At 41.7% G+C, this 19,052-nt stretch overlaps 1 protein-coding gene across 2 annotated transcripts in view; it reads right to left on the reverse strand.

Moving 5' to 3' along the window:
• Prom1 (prominin 1) overlaps window positions 1-19,052 on the reverse strand; it is a 97,621-nt gene that overhangs the window by 30,765 nt on the left and 47,804 nt on the right. For both annotated transcript variants that reach the window (XM_055623931.1, XM_055623930.1), the window contains exons 5-10: window positions 18,928-19,048; window positions 14,954-15,017; window positions 13,569-13,658; window positions 6,960-7,171; window positions 2,621-2,695; window positions 1,785-1,848 (exon numbers count right to left, since the gene is read on the reverse strand). In XM_055623931.1, the coding sequence (XP_055479906.1) occupies window positions 1,785-1,848; window positions 2,621-2,695; window positions 6,960-7,171; window positions 13,569-13,658; window positions 14,954-15,017; window positions 18,928-19,048 (626 nt within the window). The remainder of the gene's footprint in view (window positions 1-1,784; window positions 1,849-2,620; window positions 2,696-6,959; window positions 7,172-13,568; window positions 13,659-14,953; window positions 15,018-18,927; window positions 19,049-19,052) is intronic.

Genomic DNA, 19,052 nt, shown 5'->3' on the forward strand with positions numbered 1-19,052 from the left:
ATAGATAGATAGATAGATAGATAGATAGATAGATAGATAGATAGATACATAGATAGATAGATAGATAGATAGATAGATAGATAGATAGATAGATTTGAAATCTAAAAACAGACAGCAGCTGAGCACACCATGTTTGGAGACGTCTGTGGGTCCTCATTGCCTCCCCAAATGGCTCTTGTCTTGGCAAAAATCTTCTTAACTGTGAGATCTCCGTGTGCCACAACGATGGAAGTGATATGAAGACTTGGTCCTCTTTGAGGAGGTCCTTAGGGGTGGGTCTTTCCCTCGACCTCACACAAGATGAGTCACAGCCTTGTCAGCTTTGGTGACTGACAGGTGGCTGAAGCCCTTTCCAGTCAGATACATTCTTCAAGCCTCAATGCGTGCCTTTTTGAGGAAGGCTCCTACTGCTGCCCCCTCATTGTGGGTACCTTGTACATACTCAGCTATGTTACAGTGTGATCTGTGTGTGGGACTGGTGGTAGTGGTCGTGCTTAATGTTTCTCACAACCCCAACACTTGGAAGAGACTGGCACAAAGTAGGGACTTAAAAATATTCAGGCTGGAGCTGAAGGCTCAAAGTAGGGGAGCTAAGGATAAAAAAATAAAACAACATCCAGATGAATAAACAGGCAGTTGTCTGGCTCAGGGATAATGCCGACTTGTGTTTAAGCAACGACACCAAAAATGTTGGGCTTTGCTCATGCATGCAGCACACTCACAACAGAGGGCTGTTCGTAGGGGCAGAAGAGATCCAGAGAGAAGAAACAAGATACCAAACACAGAGCTTAGTAAGCAGGCAGCTATCAGACATCCAGCATGCGGTAAGTAGCCTTTGGATGTTACCCAAGAGAAGCATGAACTTGCCTTTAGTATCTTTTTTATAAAGTTTTGTTTATTTTGTTGTATGTGTATAGGTGATCTGCCTGCATACATGTCTGCATCACATGCATGCAACGCCCAAAAGAAACCAGAAGAGGGAATCAGATGCCCTGGAATTGGAATTACAGATGGTTGTGAGCTGCTATGTGGGTGCTGAGAACCGAGCCCTGGTCCTCTGGAAGAGAAGCAGCTCTCCAGGTTCTAACATATAACACAATGTTTTTAAAACCAAGTCGTAAGTAGATAGAAGAAGCACTGGGAAGATGAACTTTAAAGAGAGGCTATAATATTACTCAGTTTTGGGCCAAGAAGCCCAAGGTCACCCCTTCTTGCCATTAAGAGGGGCTTATATTACATCACTCTGCACATTCAGCCCCAACTGCCCCAACCCAAATGTAGCACAATTCAGTAGTTTCAAACTTTAAGATCCTCGCAGCATCGACTTTTTGTCTCTAAGCAGCCTTAGAGCCTAAAGGACCATTGAATCAGGACCATGGACAGAAGGGAAACACTTTCCCCAAAGACAAATTTCTCTGTACAGTTTTCCTAAAAATAAGTAAAATCTATTTTAAGTTCATGTAGGATATACAATAATCTGGGGGTGGGGCTCCCCTCCCAGTGAAGATAATTAGAACATGACCTTCCAATCTGCAACTGTTGTTAAGTCCTGGAAGAGCCCAGCTCAGGGAGTGACACCCTGGCCGTATGAAGTTTGGTGTTTTTCTTTCCCTAATCTACATCACCACTGACTAACTTGATCCTCATTCCACAGGGTTTAGTGACAGACTTTTTTTTTTTAACTAGAAAAGAACAATAAAATTTGTAACAAGCTCTTCCTTTGCATCCACCAAGCATACATGAACAAAGAGATGAGCAGAATGACTTTGAACTAAGACTCTTACCTGAGATGGAAACTGCAGTTTCCTCTTGTATTGTATCTGGTATTTTATCAAGCCGCATGTACCCCTGAAAATATTTCAAAATGCATTGAAGATCAGCTGGCTTACACTCCGTTTTATATCAAGTAGAGAAGTAAAATTAAAATGTAACATTTATTTTAGTATTGGAATTATCTTAATATGACCATTGTGGATCTGAAAGCAAATCGCCTTTATTAAAAAAAAAAAAAAGTGTTGCTTTTTTTGTGTGTGTTGGGCATCGAACCCAGGGCCATGCAAGTTCAAGTGCTCTGTCACTGAGCTGTATGCCTAGGCTGAGACCATGTTCTTTAAACTAAATAAATCAGAGATCATCTTACAGGCTTTCAGCCTAGAATAAACTCCTTTGGACCGTGTGCAGAAAACCCAAAGAAAGATAAAGTCCTAGTTGGCACTGAGGAAATAAGAACCACTCATCATCGGGACAATAAAGATGTTGAGTAAAGACATTCAAGGAGGAAAAATGTACAATAAAATTAATTTAGTGTAAAGTGAAAAATAAAGTGATGTATGAAGCCTAAAAATACTAAGTCACTAGATAAGCGAGGGGGAGAAAGAAGTGAGTGTCATGCTGAGGCATAGTGTATGAAAAAGCATAAAATTAGGAAGGAAATAAAACCAAATCAGCACGGCAGCAGTTCCTGGGCCGAGCTGGGCAGCAATCTGTGTCTAGATTAAGGTGAAGTCTATACTGTAACCACAACTAAGCCCGAGAGAGCAGAGGTGAAGGCCATCACGAGATTTCACTGTTTCCTGTGTTCTTATGTACTAGATTCCCCAAGTTATTGCCAGGAACATACCCTTTGGACGAGGCTCTCCAGATCAGTCCTGTAGACGTCGTTGACAGCGTTGAGTTCTCTATCCACAGATGGGAGCTGAAAAGTTATGAAACAAATAGTAAGAAGAGGAGGCTAAACTTCACGCATACAGACAAAGAGTCATCTTTCAGGCCGGTCCCTGGGTATTGACATTGCAGGGCCTGACTTCATTTTCTTTTGAAAACCCAAAAGAGGCCTGGGAAAATCACATTCTGTTCAGAGTGGCATCTGTGAGACCTGAAATTTGCGGGTTTGCTCTAGTCAGCTCACAAGATACAGATAAAGTACGTGTGGCTGCACAATTGCTGGAACGGAGCATATTTAGTGAAGCTATAAAAAAAAACAAACAAACTTGTAAACACTGTTTTTAAAAGTAAAACAAGAGTTGAAACTACCGTCTAAATAAAGTGAAGTACGTGTCACGCCCTGGGTTGGATCCACAACATTAAACTAAACAAATAAGTAAATAAAGAAATAATGTTAGAATTAAACAATGCAGCTGGTGGTTTCATTGGTTAGAAGTCTGGAACCAGTTTCCTAAGTACGGGATTATACATGGAATCCAAGCACAGCAGCTCTAGGCACCTGGGACAAATGCCCTGGGGTTCTCAACATGACAGTCATCAAGAGACACAACACCACTTCTGAAATAGGTCCTTAGTGAGTGTGGAGAACTCAAGCCTCATTAGGAGAGATCACACATAAACCTAACTGAAGGCGCCTCCCCCAAACAGGAGGCATATTCAAAAATGCCAATGTCACATCAGAAAAAGACTGAGAATTAGCCCCCAAACTAAAGGGGAAAGAGAAACACAATGATACTGGCCATGTGAGATCCCGAGTTGCAAAGAGAAAAGACATTTGTAAGTGCATTTGCATTAAAAACTTGACAATATCTGAAAAGAATGTGAAGAGTGGATGGCTCTGTGTTTTGTGTCCTAACTTTGATGTGCATATGATGATTATGCAAAGTTTAGAAACACATTTAACTACTTAAATATAAAGGGAACAGGTCAGCAACTTAGCACCAACCTAGTTTTCAAGAAAAGAACCCTATACAATTTATATAACAACACGAAAAAGCAGAAAAATAAGTGGGATAAAATGCGGAACACTGGTGTCCTTGTTAGGTTTAACTGTCAACTTGACACAAGAATCAGTCATCTGAGAAGGACATTGCAACGGAGAGGCTGGCCAGATCAGGATGACCTGGACCGTGTCTGTAGGGTATTATCTTGATTAGTAACTGATGTGGGAGGGCCCAGCCCACTGCAGGTGGCAGAATTCCCTGCGAGGTGGTCCTGGGCTGCATAAGAAAGCTGGATTAAGTACAAGCCTCCCAGCAAGCCTGCGAGTTAACATTTCTCCATGGTCTCTGCTTCAAATTCCTGTCTTGAGGTCCTGCCCTGATTTCCCTTAAGGGTAGCTGAGACCTGGAAGTGTAAGCCAAAGAAACCTTTCTCTCCTCTAAGTTGCTTTTGATCACAATGTTGTATCACAACAGCAGAAAGGAAATCAGAACACTTGGAAAAAGTGTCCAAAGGCATGGAAGCGTGCATTTACAACTTTCCCATATACGTGTGTGTGTGTGTGTGTGTGTGTGTGTGTATCACACTGAAAAAGCAACAGTTCCAGGTATGGTAGTTTATGCCTGCCTTCCCAGCATTAGGAAGGTGGAGGCAGGAAGGTGAAGTTTGAGGTCTTCCTGGATTGTTTAACCAGTTCCAGGCAAATATGGGACTATTGTGAGACCCTACCTCAAAAAGGCAAATGACAACAACAAAGCATAAAACATTACCCTCTCAAAAGATGTATTTACTGTAATTAATATGAAAAAATTAAAAAAATATATCAAAAAAGACATTTCAAAAAACTAAAATAGAACTCACCTCTAAAAGTCCATTTGATTATTCCAAAAATAATTCAATAGATATTCAGACAATGGTAGTACACACATAGTCTTAAAAAAACAAAACAAAACAAAACAAAAACCTGGCTCATAAAATATAAAAGTGAGAATTGAGCATCTTACCCAGGGTCCTCCTTATTGCTTAGCTGTTTTAGGTGTACAGATTTTAGTATGTTTATCCTATGTTATATGTCTAACACTCACTTATAAGTATATACCATGTGTGTCTTTCTGCTTCTGGGATACCTCACTCAGGATGATCTTTTCTAGATCTCACCATTTGGCTGCAAATTTCATGATTTCCTTGTTGTTAATTGCTGAGTAGTATTCCATTGTGTAAATGTACCACAATTTCTGTATCCGTTCCTCAATTGAGGGACATCTGGGTTGTTTCCAGCTTCTGGCTATTACAAATAAAGCTGCTACAAACATGGTTGAGCAAATGTTCTTGTTGTATACCTGAGCATATTTTGGATATATGCCTAGGAGTGGTATAGCTGAAGAGGGAGAAAATAGGGAACAGGACAGGAACCTACCACAGAGGGCCTCAGAAAGACTATACCCAGCAGAGTATTGAAGCAGATTTTGAGACTCATAGCCAAACTTTGGGCAGAGTGCAGGGAATCTTATGAAAGAAGGAGGATATAGACAGACCTGGAGGGAAGAGGAGCTCCACAAGGAGATCAACAGAAACAAAAAAAATCTGGGAACAGGGATCTTTTCTGAGACTCATACTCCAACCAAGAACCATGCATGGAGATAAGCTAGAACCCCTGCACAGATGCAGCCCATGGCAGCTCAGTCTCCAAGTAGGTTCCCTAGTAAGGAGATCAGGGACTGTCTCTGGCATGAACTCAGTGGCTGGCTCTTTGATCACCTCCCCCTGAGGTGGGGGTGGGGTGGGAGGTCAGCCTTACCAGGCCACAGAGCTGGTCCTAATGAGACCTGATAGGCTAGGGTCAGATGGAAAGGGAGGAAGACCTCCCCTATTAGTGGACTGGGGAAGGGACATGGGAGAAAATGGAGGAAGGGTGGGAATGGGAGGGAACAAGAAAGGGGGCTAAAACCTTGGGCAGAGTGCAGGGAATCATATGAAAGAAGGGGGAGTTAGTAAGACCTGGAGAGGACAGGAGCTCCACAAGGACCAAATATATCAGGGCACAGGGGTCTTTCATGAGACTGTTTCTACAACTAAGGATACATATCCATGTATGGATACAACCTAGAACCCCTGCTCAGATATAGCCCATGGTAGCTCAGTATCCAAGTGAGTTCTCTAATAAGAGGAATAGGGACTATCTCTGAATGAACTCAATGGTGAGCTCTTCAACCTCACCCTCATCCCCACCCCCGAGGGAGGAGCAGCCTTGCTAGGCCACAGAAGAGGACATTGCAGCCAGTCCTGAAGAGACCTGATAAGCTAGGGTCAGATAGAAGGGGAGGAGGTCCTCCCCTATCAGTGGACTTAGAAAGGGGAAGGGAGGAGATGAGGTAGGGAGGGTGGGCCTGGGAGAGAATGAAGGAGGGGGCTATGGCTGGGATACAAGGTAAATAACCTGTGATTAATATAAAAAATAAAAAATATTGTGAAAAAAAGAAAGTAAAAATTTAATATATAAAATAAAAAAACAAGAAAGGGGACTAATTGAATAAATTGTAATAAAATATTTTAAAAATATGTAAAAGTGAGAAAAAGTATGTTAAACATATTAGTTTATTTAGAATGTGAGTGGTAAATGTAACTAAATTAATATTGATTGAAATATTAATTAATTAATAATTAATATAATATTAAAATTTTGCATCTAAAACAAGGGAGTGAGTTTTGGAAAAATAATGGTATATATGGCTATTATGCCTAGTTTGGGAGTATTTTTAGTATTTTATCTTACTTACATGTATTGTATGTCTATATGGAGGTATGTATGCATGTGAGTGCAATACATCTGGAGGCCAGGAGAGGGTGCTGGAGCCCCTGGATCTGGAGTTATAGGCAGCTGTGAGCTACCTGATGTGAGTGTTGGCAACTGAGCTCAAGTCCTTTGCATGGGCAGCAACTGTTCTTACCTGCTGAGCATTCTCCCAAAGCCCAACGTGCCTAGTTTTAAAAATTATCTGAAGACGAGCATGTATTTTGTTGTTCTTTTTCAGCCTGAATTTACCTTGATAAATCGTCAAATGGCACAGAACTTCTCAAAAGCCCCTCCCTTTCATATATATATATATATGAAATATATATATTTACTTCTGTTGCATTCATTCTAGTGTGGTGACTAAATGTCCTAAAAAGACTCACAGAGAACTGGAGGTGCCTGTTTTCCAGCCTGACTATGCACCTGACAGGTGCACCCCATCTTGGCCCTTCTCATCCAACTCTAGCTCTCCTGGCTGTGGCAAGCTCACAGCGCTCACCTGAATGTGGTTGCTCCTCAGATTGCTTAGTCCAGGTTTGACACTATCACAGATCTTGTTGGCTGGGGGTGAAGCACATTCCTTGCTGCTGAGTGAATTCTCTATGTTATTTCTCACAGTAGTCAGGTTGGTAACGAGCTGTATGCTTCCATTTTGTAGACTGTCCAGGGTGCTGCTCATGTCCTGCAGGGCATACTTGGTCTCTTTGATGACTGTAGGAACACAGAATCAGAGCGGGTCACAAGAGTGCTTCAAAAACAAACAAAAACTGGAGCTAGCTCGGACAGCTGCAAAGGGCAATGGGACAGGACACACAAGGGGAATGAAAGCTCCTTGCCAGCCCCTTCACCCAGCTCAGATCTCCTCCACAGGCTCTCTTTCATTAAGCAGGAGTTGAGCACAAACTCAGGAACTTCATGGCGATATACCTCAAGTCTGGTCAACAAAGCAGTTTAATCCACTTAAGAATCAATCACCTCCATACACCAGTTATGAGCATTCAGAGAGCTATAATTTATCAGCCAGGGATGGGCAGGTGGTGATGGAGGCCACTGGGGGAGGTCACCAAGTGAGAACAAAGTGTAATGACGTAGGAAAAAGCTGGACTGAAGGTTGGCAAGCTGGCTCCTGGAGCAAAGGTGCTTGCTGACAAGCCGGACAAGCTGAGTTCAGTCCCTGGGATCCACATGGTAGAAGAAGAGAACCAACTCTTTCAGTCCATGCCCTCCGATGTTTAACATCTGTACCCTCCCCCTGCCACACGCACAAAATAAACACACAAACACAATAAATAAGTAGAGGTAAAAATGAAAAAAAGAAATGGCACAAGGAACCCCATTAGTTTTCATACTAGCTTTCGGCAATACGTGCTGGTATGGAAATCTCAAGGGGAAAAGCTATGTAAGCCCTATGGAACTGAAGTCCTAAACACAAGACATGGAGATGCAGAGTTTGGAGTTTGCCCCACTGGGGTTCAGTCTCATTTTGGTCTACTATTTCCTTGCTATGCCCCCATTCCTCCTTTTCGGAATGAGGATATATATTCTGTGCCATTATATGTTGGAAGCATGACTTTTCTTTCTTAATTGTAAAATTAAGAGATTGCTTTGAGTGTCAGAAGACACTTCTGACTTGGGGACAATGCTGACTGTTCAGAAGCAGGGGAACTTTTGAAGTTGGACTAAGTGCATTCTGCATTATGATATGTCCACGAGCTTGTGGAGGCCAAAGAGTGTAATGTGATGGTTTGGATGTTCCCTACCACTACAGGCAGTTGAACACTGGTCGCTTGTTAGTGAAGGGCGCTGTTTGGGACTCTAAGGATGTGGAGCCATGCTGTAGGAAGTGCAGCAGTGGGGTGGGCTGAGAGTCTCTGTCTCATTCCTTGCTCTGTTTCCTCTATGTGGTTGAGATGTCATCTCTCTGTTGTCACGTGTTCCCCGCCATTATCCCTGGGGCTTATCGCAGCAACAGAAAAGTAACTGATGTGCTATCTATATGTAAATAAGTGAAACAGCAAAACAACAAAGCAAAAGGTTAGAATTAAAGCTAGAGCAGCAACTGAGGGTACGGCTTTAGATTCAGTCAAGTTTAGACCAAGATCCCAGCTTCCCTGCTTCCTGTGACTTTGACACAGATATTGATTTCCTGGCAATCTTTGTGTCAGTTGCTTGTGTTAAAATGCTGAGGCTTCCACCAAATTCACAGTAGTCGGGAGACATGAAGATTACAATGATCAAACTGAAACTCTTCAAAGGCAATGAGTTTGAGTTTTCTTTTGTGAGCCCCACAGCCCAGAACACAATCTTATTATTTGCTATCCTGATCTGTTTAGAGGGTGGAGCCCCAGCTGGAGACCAAGGAGGTAATAAAATCTCTTTTCTAAGTGGCTTATAGCCACACAAAAATAAATGACAGGATTTTAAACTAGCAGCCATTATTCATTTTCTGGACAAGTAAATCTTCTTGATTAGATATTTGTTCTGTGATTCATAAACAGATAAGAGAACATCAGGATGCAAACGAGCAATTCAATAAAAAGGGAGAATTCCTTTAAAAAATTGATGGTTCCACTTTTCCTTAGCAAGCAGGTATATGTGAGTGTTAAAATTGTTTACAGACAAGACTGGCACAGACAGAAACACACACACACACACACACACACACACACACACACACGGGAGATTGGGGGCATTAATATTCATGGGAGATTGGGGGCATTAATATTCTTTTGTCATGGGATCTCGCTGAAAGCAGCCTGGGTCACAGTTTTATCTCTACTTGTGTTTGCATCTGTGGCAAACTATCTCTAAAGGCCTCAGCTGGGCTGGAGAGATGGCTCAGAGGTTAAGAGCACTGACTATTCCTCCAGAGGTCCCGAGTTCAATTCCCAGCAACCACATGGTGGCTCCCAACCATCTATAATGAGATCTGGCGCCCTCTTCTGGCATGCAGGTATACATGCAGGCACAACATTGTATACATAATAAATAAATAGATAAATAAATATTAAATAAATAAATAAAGGCCTCAGTTTACCCAGCTATGAATTAGGAAGCTGGGTCACCCTGATATCAAGAGTTTGTGGTTCTAGCCTGTGTTCTCACAGGCGGCAGGTAGATCCCAGCTCTTAGGAACTGTTAAATGGCCTGACTAGGTGCTACCACTTAGCTTTGAGAATCTACTCAGAACCCAGAGAAGGCTTGCAGAACTGGCTGTCCAACCCCTGGTCTCCAAGTCTATCACCTTACCCAAGTAGAAATATTTTAAAACCTGCTTTAATCTTTGCTCTTGATTTTGTTCTTACCATGCTGCAATAATATTTAAACTGTCAAAGGGCATTTTGGAAACCAGCTGTGCACCACTCCCATCTACCCAGACCCTGCCCAAGCAGAGACTGTTAGGTCTCAGAAAGTATATATATCCGGAAATGAGCTCAAGCTGGACTGTAGAAGGATTTCTGGCAGCTAGATAGCTAGATAAAAGCTAACATTCCTCAGAAACTTGTCAAGCAGGTTTCCATCCCCTCAAAGGGTAGTCACTTCCCTTAGCTCTGGAGGCTCTCCATTGACATACACCAAAGGTGCCTATCACCTTCTCAGTGGCTATGCTCACCTTCAGGGTCCCTCAGTCCCTACCCTCAAGTACTTACTTGTTCATTCCAAAGTCCCTGCACAGCATCCTGGCCCTTCTTAGCTCCCCCCTCTGCCCTATAACTCTCAGACCAGCACCAGTTCATCCTTCTTATAACCTGCATGATTTTTCCACACACCCCCACTCCCACCTCGGCTCTCTCTTGCTTTTCTTGGAGACAGCCCTAGCCATGGCAAGTCTACTTTTTCTCTCTGCTCTAGACTCTTGCAGATGCCTCTGAATATTTTCTCCCTCTTATCTACAATAACCCCCCCCCCCCATAATGGAGTGGCCATCTTAGCAGTTTTTTCCTGTACCCCATTATATACAGAAACTCAATAAAACCATTTATCACTAGAAATGAAAACGAGAACATAAGAATAAACAGACAGAACAGAACATGAGAGGAAGGTAAGAGACCCTACATGCTCGCTTCTGTGTCTGAGTTTTATCTCGTTGTCCTGGCCTTTGATTTCAGTAATTTTAGTTCAAGAAAGAATAAAAACAAAGAAAGGCAAATGATAAAGTGAGCTGTTGGCCCAGGAATCACATTTTTATTTAGTCATTGTCTAGAGACAGTCTAGATTATGGGTGTTACTCTGCTATGTCCTGGGAAGGACCCAGTAGTTATACTTTTTAAAAGCTTCAAAGGATGTTATGCCTACAAAGAATGTTATGCCCCTAATATATGTACAGGGCACAGGGCTGTAACTCAGAGTTACAGTTGCAGAGTTACAGAGTTACAGTTCCATGATTCCAGGCTGCACGCATCTGAAGAAAGCAGAAAGACCTTTCAGGTTCACAGTTTCAACTCAACTCTTAACCTCAGGCAATTAGCATTTGCCAGCCCGATGCTCTTTCCCTTTCTGTGGACTGACCTGCAGCCCACATGTGATGTGCTCAGGCAACTGCTATGTTTCAGCTCTCTCCAAAGTCCATGTGTTACAGACCCTCAGACCTTAGCAGCCCCCAGAGCTGACACCATGGTGGAAGTACCATTCAGGCCTTGGAACCTAGCAGGTAGGCTGATGAAACAAAAGCAAAAACCTAATCCATCAAAGTCCATAATAATTCTGGAAACTTCCCTAAATGTAACCTTGCTTTTTAGTTTCTGTAGTTCCACTTCTGGCTAACTGTTCTTGCTAGCTGAGGGGTCAACCTAAGATTTTGCCCTTAAATGCTCCTCCTGAGAAAGACTCAGGACTGTGCTCAGGTGCAAAACACCCAGTGTGTATGACAGCCAGATAATAAAGACCTTTTGTTGGCTTGAACCCATGTGCAAGGGTCTTTTCTGCAGGATACCTCACAACACATGAAGCACATAGGCTGGTTTTCCTTTTAGCCTCCCCCCCCCAAATGCTGGAATGGTTTATTGAGCATATTTTAAGGCACATCTCTGGCCATGGAGGAAGCTTAGCAAACTGACACATTCAAGTTGGCTGTAAAAAGAGCTTTAATAATATGTAAAACACAAAGAAAAATACAATCCACTCTACTGTTTATCTAGAAAGTTCAACATAAATCAAGCACTAAATGTTGGGGGCTGGCAAGATGGCTCAGTGGGTAAGGACTCAGCGCTCGAATCCAAACAACCTGAATTGATCTCTGGAGCCATGTGGGTTTGCTGAAGGCTGTCCTGTCCTCTGACCTCCACACAGGTATGGCATGTGCCAGTATGTTCACACAAACGGCAAAGAAATGTAAATCTAAAAAAAAATTTTAAACATTATTTTAAAACACTAAAAACTGTTAAACCTTTGAGTGGGTACACCAACCACACTCTTGCGTGGTTTTCCTTTGCTTCTGTGGAGCTCTCACCACCTTTAGATTGTGGGGCTGGGCGGTCTTGAAAGGCAGTGTGCCTGCAATGGAGGATGCCCAGAATCCACCTAACAGTCATTCCCGCCTGGACAAAGAGAACCAGATCTTCACAAAGGGCTCACCGTTTGGCCTTCCTGTGAATGGTTTGCAATATCCTACTTCTAAACTCTCCCCAGTGATCCAGACACCATCCCCCAAGTCAAGTCTGGGTACATGGGTTTTTGTCAGATGAGGTCTGAAAGCCAATGCCATCACTTCCCAGTCAGCCCAATGGCTTTAGACTGAATAGCACTTCAAATTAGTGTGTGCAATTCTTAACCCAGAATATGGCATATGAGGACCTGTAGAGTTAAATAGGGGTAGGCTGCTAGCGAAACGTCTCAGTGGCTAAGAACACTTGCTGCTTTTGCAGAAGACTCGGGTTTGGTTTCCAGCACCTACAGTGGAGGCTTACTACGATTTCAGATCCAGGGGATCTAATGTCCTCTTCTGGTCTCTCCCTGCATCAAGCACACATATAGTGCAGATACATACATGCGGGCAAAAGCATTCACACAAATATAGTTTTGAATTTTAAAAAAAAATGAAAAAAAGTTCTTCAAGGTAGGGTACTGGTTAGAAACAACTGTTACCTTTTCTAGAAGAGGAAGAGAAGCTAGGGCAATAGCTCTGGGCTAAAGGTGCTGATTACACAAGCCTGACACACTAAGGTCCATCTCTTGGACTCTCTGAAAGGAAAAAGGAGAGAACCAACCCCACAAAGATGACTTCTGACTGCCACACCTGACGAGTGGCACACATGCGCATATGCTCACGTACACAATAATTTTATAAGGAAAAGGATGAGAAACTAGAGATGAACATTTACCACAGGAGATGACATTGGAGTGAGACAAGCAGAAACAAGCAGAGGAGAATGGGAGAGAGGGAAGCAGGAAGGGAGGGAAGGAGGGAAGAAGGGAAGAAGCAAAACAGTTGACCAGTCTTTGAGATTTATTTACATTTCTGGATTTCCTAGCCTGGAAGGGAAATGGTTAGTGACTAACAAAATTGAAAGCTGAAGATTGCAAAGGGCCACCCCATTTTAACTAATTAATTAACTCGTTTTTGTTTTTTTAAGTCAGGGTTCTACATAATTCCTTACATAACCCAGGCTGGCCTCAAAGTCATGGTTCTCTTTCCTTTCTGATGCCAAGAGTACAGATGTGCTACCACACCCAACACATCCACAGATGTGTTTTCATTGAAAGTCCATACAGTAAATGACCTATAAGCTTTGTGGACCTGGTCTCCTCAAAACCCACAAAACTTCGCCACATCAGCACAAAACTGGCCAGAAGCCATACATAAGTACATGCACATAACTGTGTTCAGGTAAAACTTGATTTTAAAAGACAAGTGGCCAACTCCTATCAAATTGGGTCACTAATACCTCAAATAAAATTTTTTTTTTCAGTATCATATGGTTCAGCACAAGCTTTTAAAAAACAGCACACATGGTGGGCCAGCTTGTGTCTTCGTCAGGCCTGTTTGCATGACTAGACCGTATTTATCATCCCTACTCACTCTCAAGGAAATCCAAGTCAGAGAGAGTCACCTTGTGAAGCCAGGAATCCAGGATGGGTTATTCTTGGTTGCTTTTGCCAGTAAGCTTACCTGTCGCCATGGCTTTAATCTCATCGAGAACAGGGATTACTGTGGGTCTTAGTTGGTCTTTTATCCTGCCTCCCAGCAAGATGCCGATACCTGGATTCAAAGAAAAGGAGCTGATGAGGAAGAGTCTGCTTCTCCTTCAGCTCTCATGCATTCCCCTCACACCCCGGGGGTCTACACCTGAAAAACATCTTCCAGTCCCCAAGTCCCACCATCTCTTCCAGATATTGTGGGCCCTGGTGTGAAATACCATAAACTGCTTCAGAGTCCTCAAACTCACATTTCCCAGTGGAAAATTATTCTCCATGGACCCTCAGACTTTGTGTGAGGACCACAGCATTTGTCATTTTGAACTTCGTTATATGACCACTGTCTCCAGCTCTTCATCTACACTGGGGTTTTCTCCACTGTGGTACCAGATTTGCTTTATGGGGGTGAACTGTCCTGTGCACTTTAGGATGATGAGAAGCATCCTATTACCTTGGCCAATAGATATCAGTACCACTGGTTCTCCCCAATCCTGCCAACCAAATATCGCCTTTTATTGATAACCACTTAACCAAGCTGCATGTGAACTCTAATGAGACACGGTCCAGCAAAGAACAGGGCCAGGGTATTTCAAAAGCCCATTTAACTGAGTACTTAGCAGGTGCACACATTTTCTTCTGCGTGAAAAATCACTACAGGAAAGTAAAATTAACTTTATTGATTGATTATTTATTTAATTTATTCATTTTTAAGACAGAGGTGGGGTTTTTTTTTCTTTTTCTTTTTCTTTTTTTGAGAGTAGCCCTGACTGTCCTAGAAAGCCCAGGCTGGCCTTGAACTCCCAAAGATCTGCCTGCCTCTGTCTCCCAAGTACCGGGATTAAAGGTGTGCTTGGCCCAGAAAAATAAAAAAAAAAATTTTAAAACAGAAACTCAAGTCCCTCTGCTTGTGCAACTGAAGTTTCACACCATTGAGTGGATTTTAAAATTTTTTATATTTATATTATATTTATGTATAAATTTATTTTAATTTACGTGGATGAGTGTCTTACTTGTGTATATGTCTGTGCACCACATGTGTCCTTGTGTCCTTGGGGGGAGCAAAAGGCATTGGGTGCTCTAGAACTGAAGTTATGGATGTGGGTGATGGGGAAAGAACCTAGGTCTTCTACAAGAGCAATGAGGTCTACTAAGCACTAAGTCACCTCTCCAGTCTCTAACTGTTGGATTTTAACCATCCAATGACAAGTGGCAAACGCCAGCCAGGAGCTCTAGAGCTACTCCTGTCTTCTTCCTACCTTCAGTTGCTTCCTGTTTTGGTCTGTGCTTTATAGGAGGTAGCTAAAGCATCTTTTGAACCATAATAAACAAAAATGCAAACTTATTTTCAATGCTACTTACCATCCAGGTCTGAGAATACCTTCGTCTTGGTGGTGGTATACTGAACCAATATATAGTTAATTTCCTGGAAAAGAAAATTACATGGCATCTGCCCTCTGGGATGCAAAGTAATACAAAGATGATAGGGATTTAAAATACAAAAACTTAACTCGGTCAGGGCACTTTGAAGAAGAGACAGCTAGGAGATGGCACATGCTCATCTTATCCTGTACTTTGATCATCACACTTCCAAGCTTTCCTGGCCTAACATAAATGTATCTATTGTGCTTGCTTGTTATAAACTTCCTAGCTGAGGTCATGTCTTCTGTCTCATGATTCTGTTGACTGGCTGGATGGATCATGGTGGGACCATATGGATGAGCAGGGGTGGATCTTTTTCTCCATATATGATCTTGCATCTCCTTGGTGACCAGTCTGGGTATTTTTACAAGGTGCTCTCGGGAATACCGTCAGTGAGAGAATAATAGATACTTGATGCAAGGCTCCTAGAAGCTGAAGTTTCAAACTAACCTGAGGTCATGTCCACAGTATTCTCCTGGATATAAACACGTCACAGAGACAACCCAGGCTCAAGGAGACAGATCTGTCTCCTAACACAGTGAAAAAGAATTGACAAGCATCTTAAGTTTTGACACACGAGTCCACGATATTGATTATTCCCAACCAGTCTTCTAAAGGAGTGGTTATCCTCTTATCTACAGTGGCTCAGAGGGCCTGCGTTCTACCCTCTCTACAAGCCTGGGTTAAGTTCTTCTAGGGTTTGACAACTTTCCCAATTGAATACGCATGAGAGTTTAAAATTTCATTTCTCTGGTTACTAGAGGTGAAACATCTTGCTCTATTTGGGGATAGTTATATTCTGTCTGTCAGTTGTTTATTCAATTATCTGTAAATTTTCTATTTGTTAGAGGTTTTCATAGATGTTCAACCAGTTTCCACAAAGTCATAGGAATTTATCAACTTTATATGATGATAAAAGCTACCCTAGATTTCATGAGCTATTGTTATTATTTTGGGCATTTGGGGAGTGGAAAGGGTTTTTGTTTTTTTTTTTTTTTTTTTTGCTTTTGTTTTCTGTTTGTTTGTTTTTGTTTTTTTGTTTTGTTTTGTTTTTGAAATCTTCGGGTGTTACATGAAAAATAAGTTTTCGTTTACAAGGTGGGAAAAAGTAAAGTGCACCTAGGCTAGACTGTAAAGCCATGCAGGGTTGCCTATTCTCCACCCTTCCAAAGGCCTCCATGTATCTTTTGTACGTCCAGCTGCTTGTCACACTTGAAGGGCAGTTTTTGGAGGACAGAGTCAATGCAGAAGGCCAGATCTTGTTCAAGGATCCATGGGTTCTGGCCCAATGCTGGTACCCATGAGCATCCTACCCTTAAGTCAGTTCCTGTCGGGAGCCATTCTGTTAAAGGAGCGCGCTAGGCAGGTGGGCGTTCTGGAAGGGGATCCGGTATTTTGAAAAGTCTATACCACGACACACCCTAGAATTACTTCCAGCCTCTGACACTCATTCTCTGTGCACCGCTGTACCGCTCTATACTCTGGTACAGTGTAAAGCACTTTCTGAGCATACACACTCTGATTGAACAAATTTCCTATGGGATCTTAATGAAGATACACTGCTGTTCAAACGAATTAATTCCTGATGATGGAATTCATGATTTACCTCAAATAATTTTAAAATTTAAATTGATTTAGAACTTCTAAAATAACTTTAGAAAGCTTATGGCTGCAATAAATACTTTTGTGGACCTCCAGATGCCTCACTAGAAGATAGGTTTGAGAAAGACTTGTGTTTCCAAGATAAGCCTTCCTTACAAATCCTGGTATACATCATAAATATAAGCAAGTTAGTTTAAACTTCCCATGAACCCAAATTATAATGGGATTACCAAGCAATGTCTAATTAAGTACAAACCTTGATGTTATTATATACAAACTATTCTGTTGTAATTCCTTATATCTTGTCACCTTATGGCATTATATACTGTCATTTTAAATTTAGTTTTTTAGAATGAAAGTCAGATAAAATTATTGTCCTGAACTCACTATAAACTTAGACATAGCTGAAAAAATGTGTAGCCAGGTTAGTCTAAATTGAAAAGACCCACACTCTTGTAATTTTTAGACTCTGTAAATTTTTGGGCCTTGTCAATCTTTGTCACTCTGAACTTACTATGAACGTATATAATGGATGCATAGATAAGAAATGTTTAGTTTTAAAACCTGTAACCTGTTGTATTTTAGAATTCATCTGTTTTTGTAATTAATTTCCTTTTTAACTATGAGGTAATTCCTTTTCTGGGAGCTTTGTCTCCGAGGTATAAAGGCTATACAATAAATGATGGCAAAACACACACACACACACACACACACACACACACACACACCGTTAGCGGAAGTCCAGTGGTGGAAGCCCATTGAATGAAAGCTGGCTGGAATTTGCTTCATCCATGAGTTGTAAATATGTATATAGATGTATATTTACATATAAATATGTAGTCTGTCTGTCTTTTGTTCATATGTTACATGAGTGTATGTCAATCGTCTGTCTGTATGTAAGGAGCTCCTTTTGTATTGTCCATTGAATGTGTGTATGAATATGAACAGGTCTATATGTCTTATTGTTTTTTTTGTGTATGTACATATAGACCAATGCTATGGAACTGGCAGGCTAACCTTGCTGCAGTTTCTGCAGAGAGGACACTAACAGAAATCAACATCATTCTCATATGTAAGCTTTCTCATATGGGAATTTATTGAAGTTAAAGTTCTTAACTTTATCTACTTTTTCCCTTGACAGTGTGTGCATGAATGGTCTTTTCTTACTTTTTCCCACCTTTCCTTTTTCTTACCAATTTATGAACAAGTTAACAGCAATTCAGGGTCTAACTATCAGCCTAGGAAAAGCAGAAAAAGGTTTACTTTAGCCTGTGGAGGCCTTTGTGGTGGCCTGACCCTACACAGGAGTTAATCTCACGTCAAAGAGAACCCCTTGCAGTTTTGGCTAGAAGCCATTTTATAGTCTTGGTGGGGAAAAAAAAAAAAAAAAAAAAAAATGGTGGCCGTTAAGTTTTCCCCCTTAGTAGTGTAGCCAGTCCCTAGAACTAGAGAAGGAATCCTGGACTCCCTCCCCTATTGCTTTTTCTTTCAGTCATCTTCCATGATTGGTTGCTGATCAGTTGCATGAGCCATCAGCTAGGCAACCCAAGAGATACAGCGAACAGGGAACTCTGCATCCTGTCCCAGATCCTACCCTGGACCCCGGAACCTAGCCAAAGCACAGGGAGACTTTGGAAATTGGACCCTAGAAGACTTTAGCAAGTTCCTGCTTGGATCCTTTGCAAATCACAAGCTGCACAGGTGACGCACCAACACACTCACTCCTAGGATATGGACAAAAGAGGCCTTTCCCATCACTGCCTTCAATCATTCTGTTTGCCCTCTTCCAAAATGACGTGTTTTTTTGTTTGTTTGTTTGTTTTTTGTGTGTGTGTGGTGTGGTGTGTGTGTGAGTCCTTCCAAAGGAGACTGACCCACCTACACAGATAAGAATAAACAAGTGTATATAAAGCTAAATAATTCCATCTTAATAGTATGCAAATGATAAGAGGTTAACTAGACCACCAAAAAGAAATGCAACAGCATCGAACAACTAAACAACAACAAACAAACAAAACAACTCACAGTGAGACTCTTAAAATTATTAGGTACTTTCATATGTGCTGTGATTTTGTTAAACCTAAATAAAATAAGGCAAAATTAGACACCTTTTTCTTAAAGCTATGGAAACAATGTTTTCATGCTTTTGAGAACTCTCTGGTTGTGTTTCTTCATCTACGTCATTAAAGAGAAATGCCTTTCCATGTGGATTCACTGACTTCTTACAAGGTTTGGGTGAGCTTCCAAATGCACACACAGGGACTCAGAGCAGACACAAAGCATCATGGAATGTGCAGGTTGCAGGTTCTTACCTTTGGGGTTTCAGCCAGGAGCATTTGCAAGTCTCTATAATTGCTCTCTTCCAGTTTCTTGGTCTTTTCAGTCAGAGTTCTTATCTGGTGGTTGGCCACAAAGCCACATATGATGCCAAGGCTTC

The sequence above is a fragment of the Psammomys obesus genome, unplaced genomic scaffold, assembly GCF_907164565.1.
Source record: "Psammomys obesus unplaced genomic scaffold, mPsaObe1.curated_primary_1811, whole genome shotgun sequence".
In the NCBI taxonomy this organism is placed as follows: domain Eukaryota; kingdom Metazoa; phylum Chordata; class Mammalia; order Rodentia; family Muridae; genus Psammomys; species Psammomys obesus.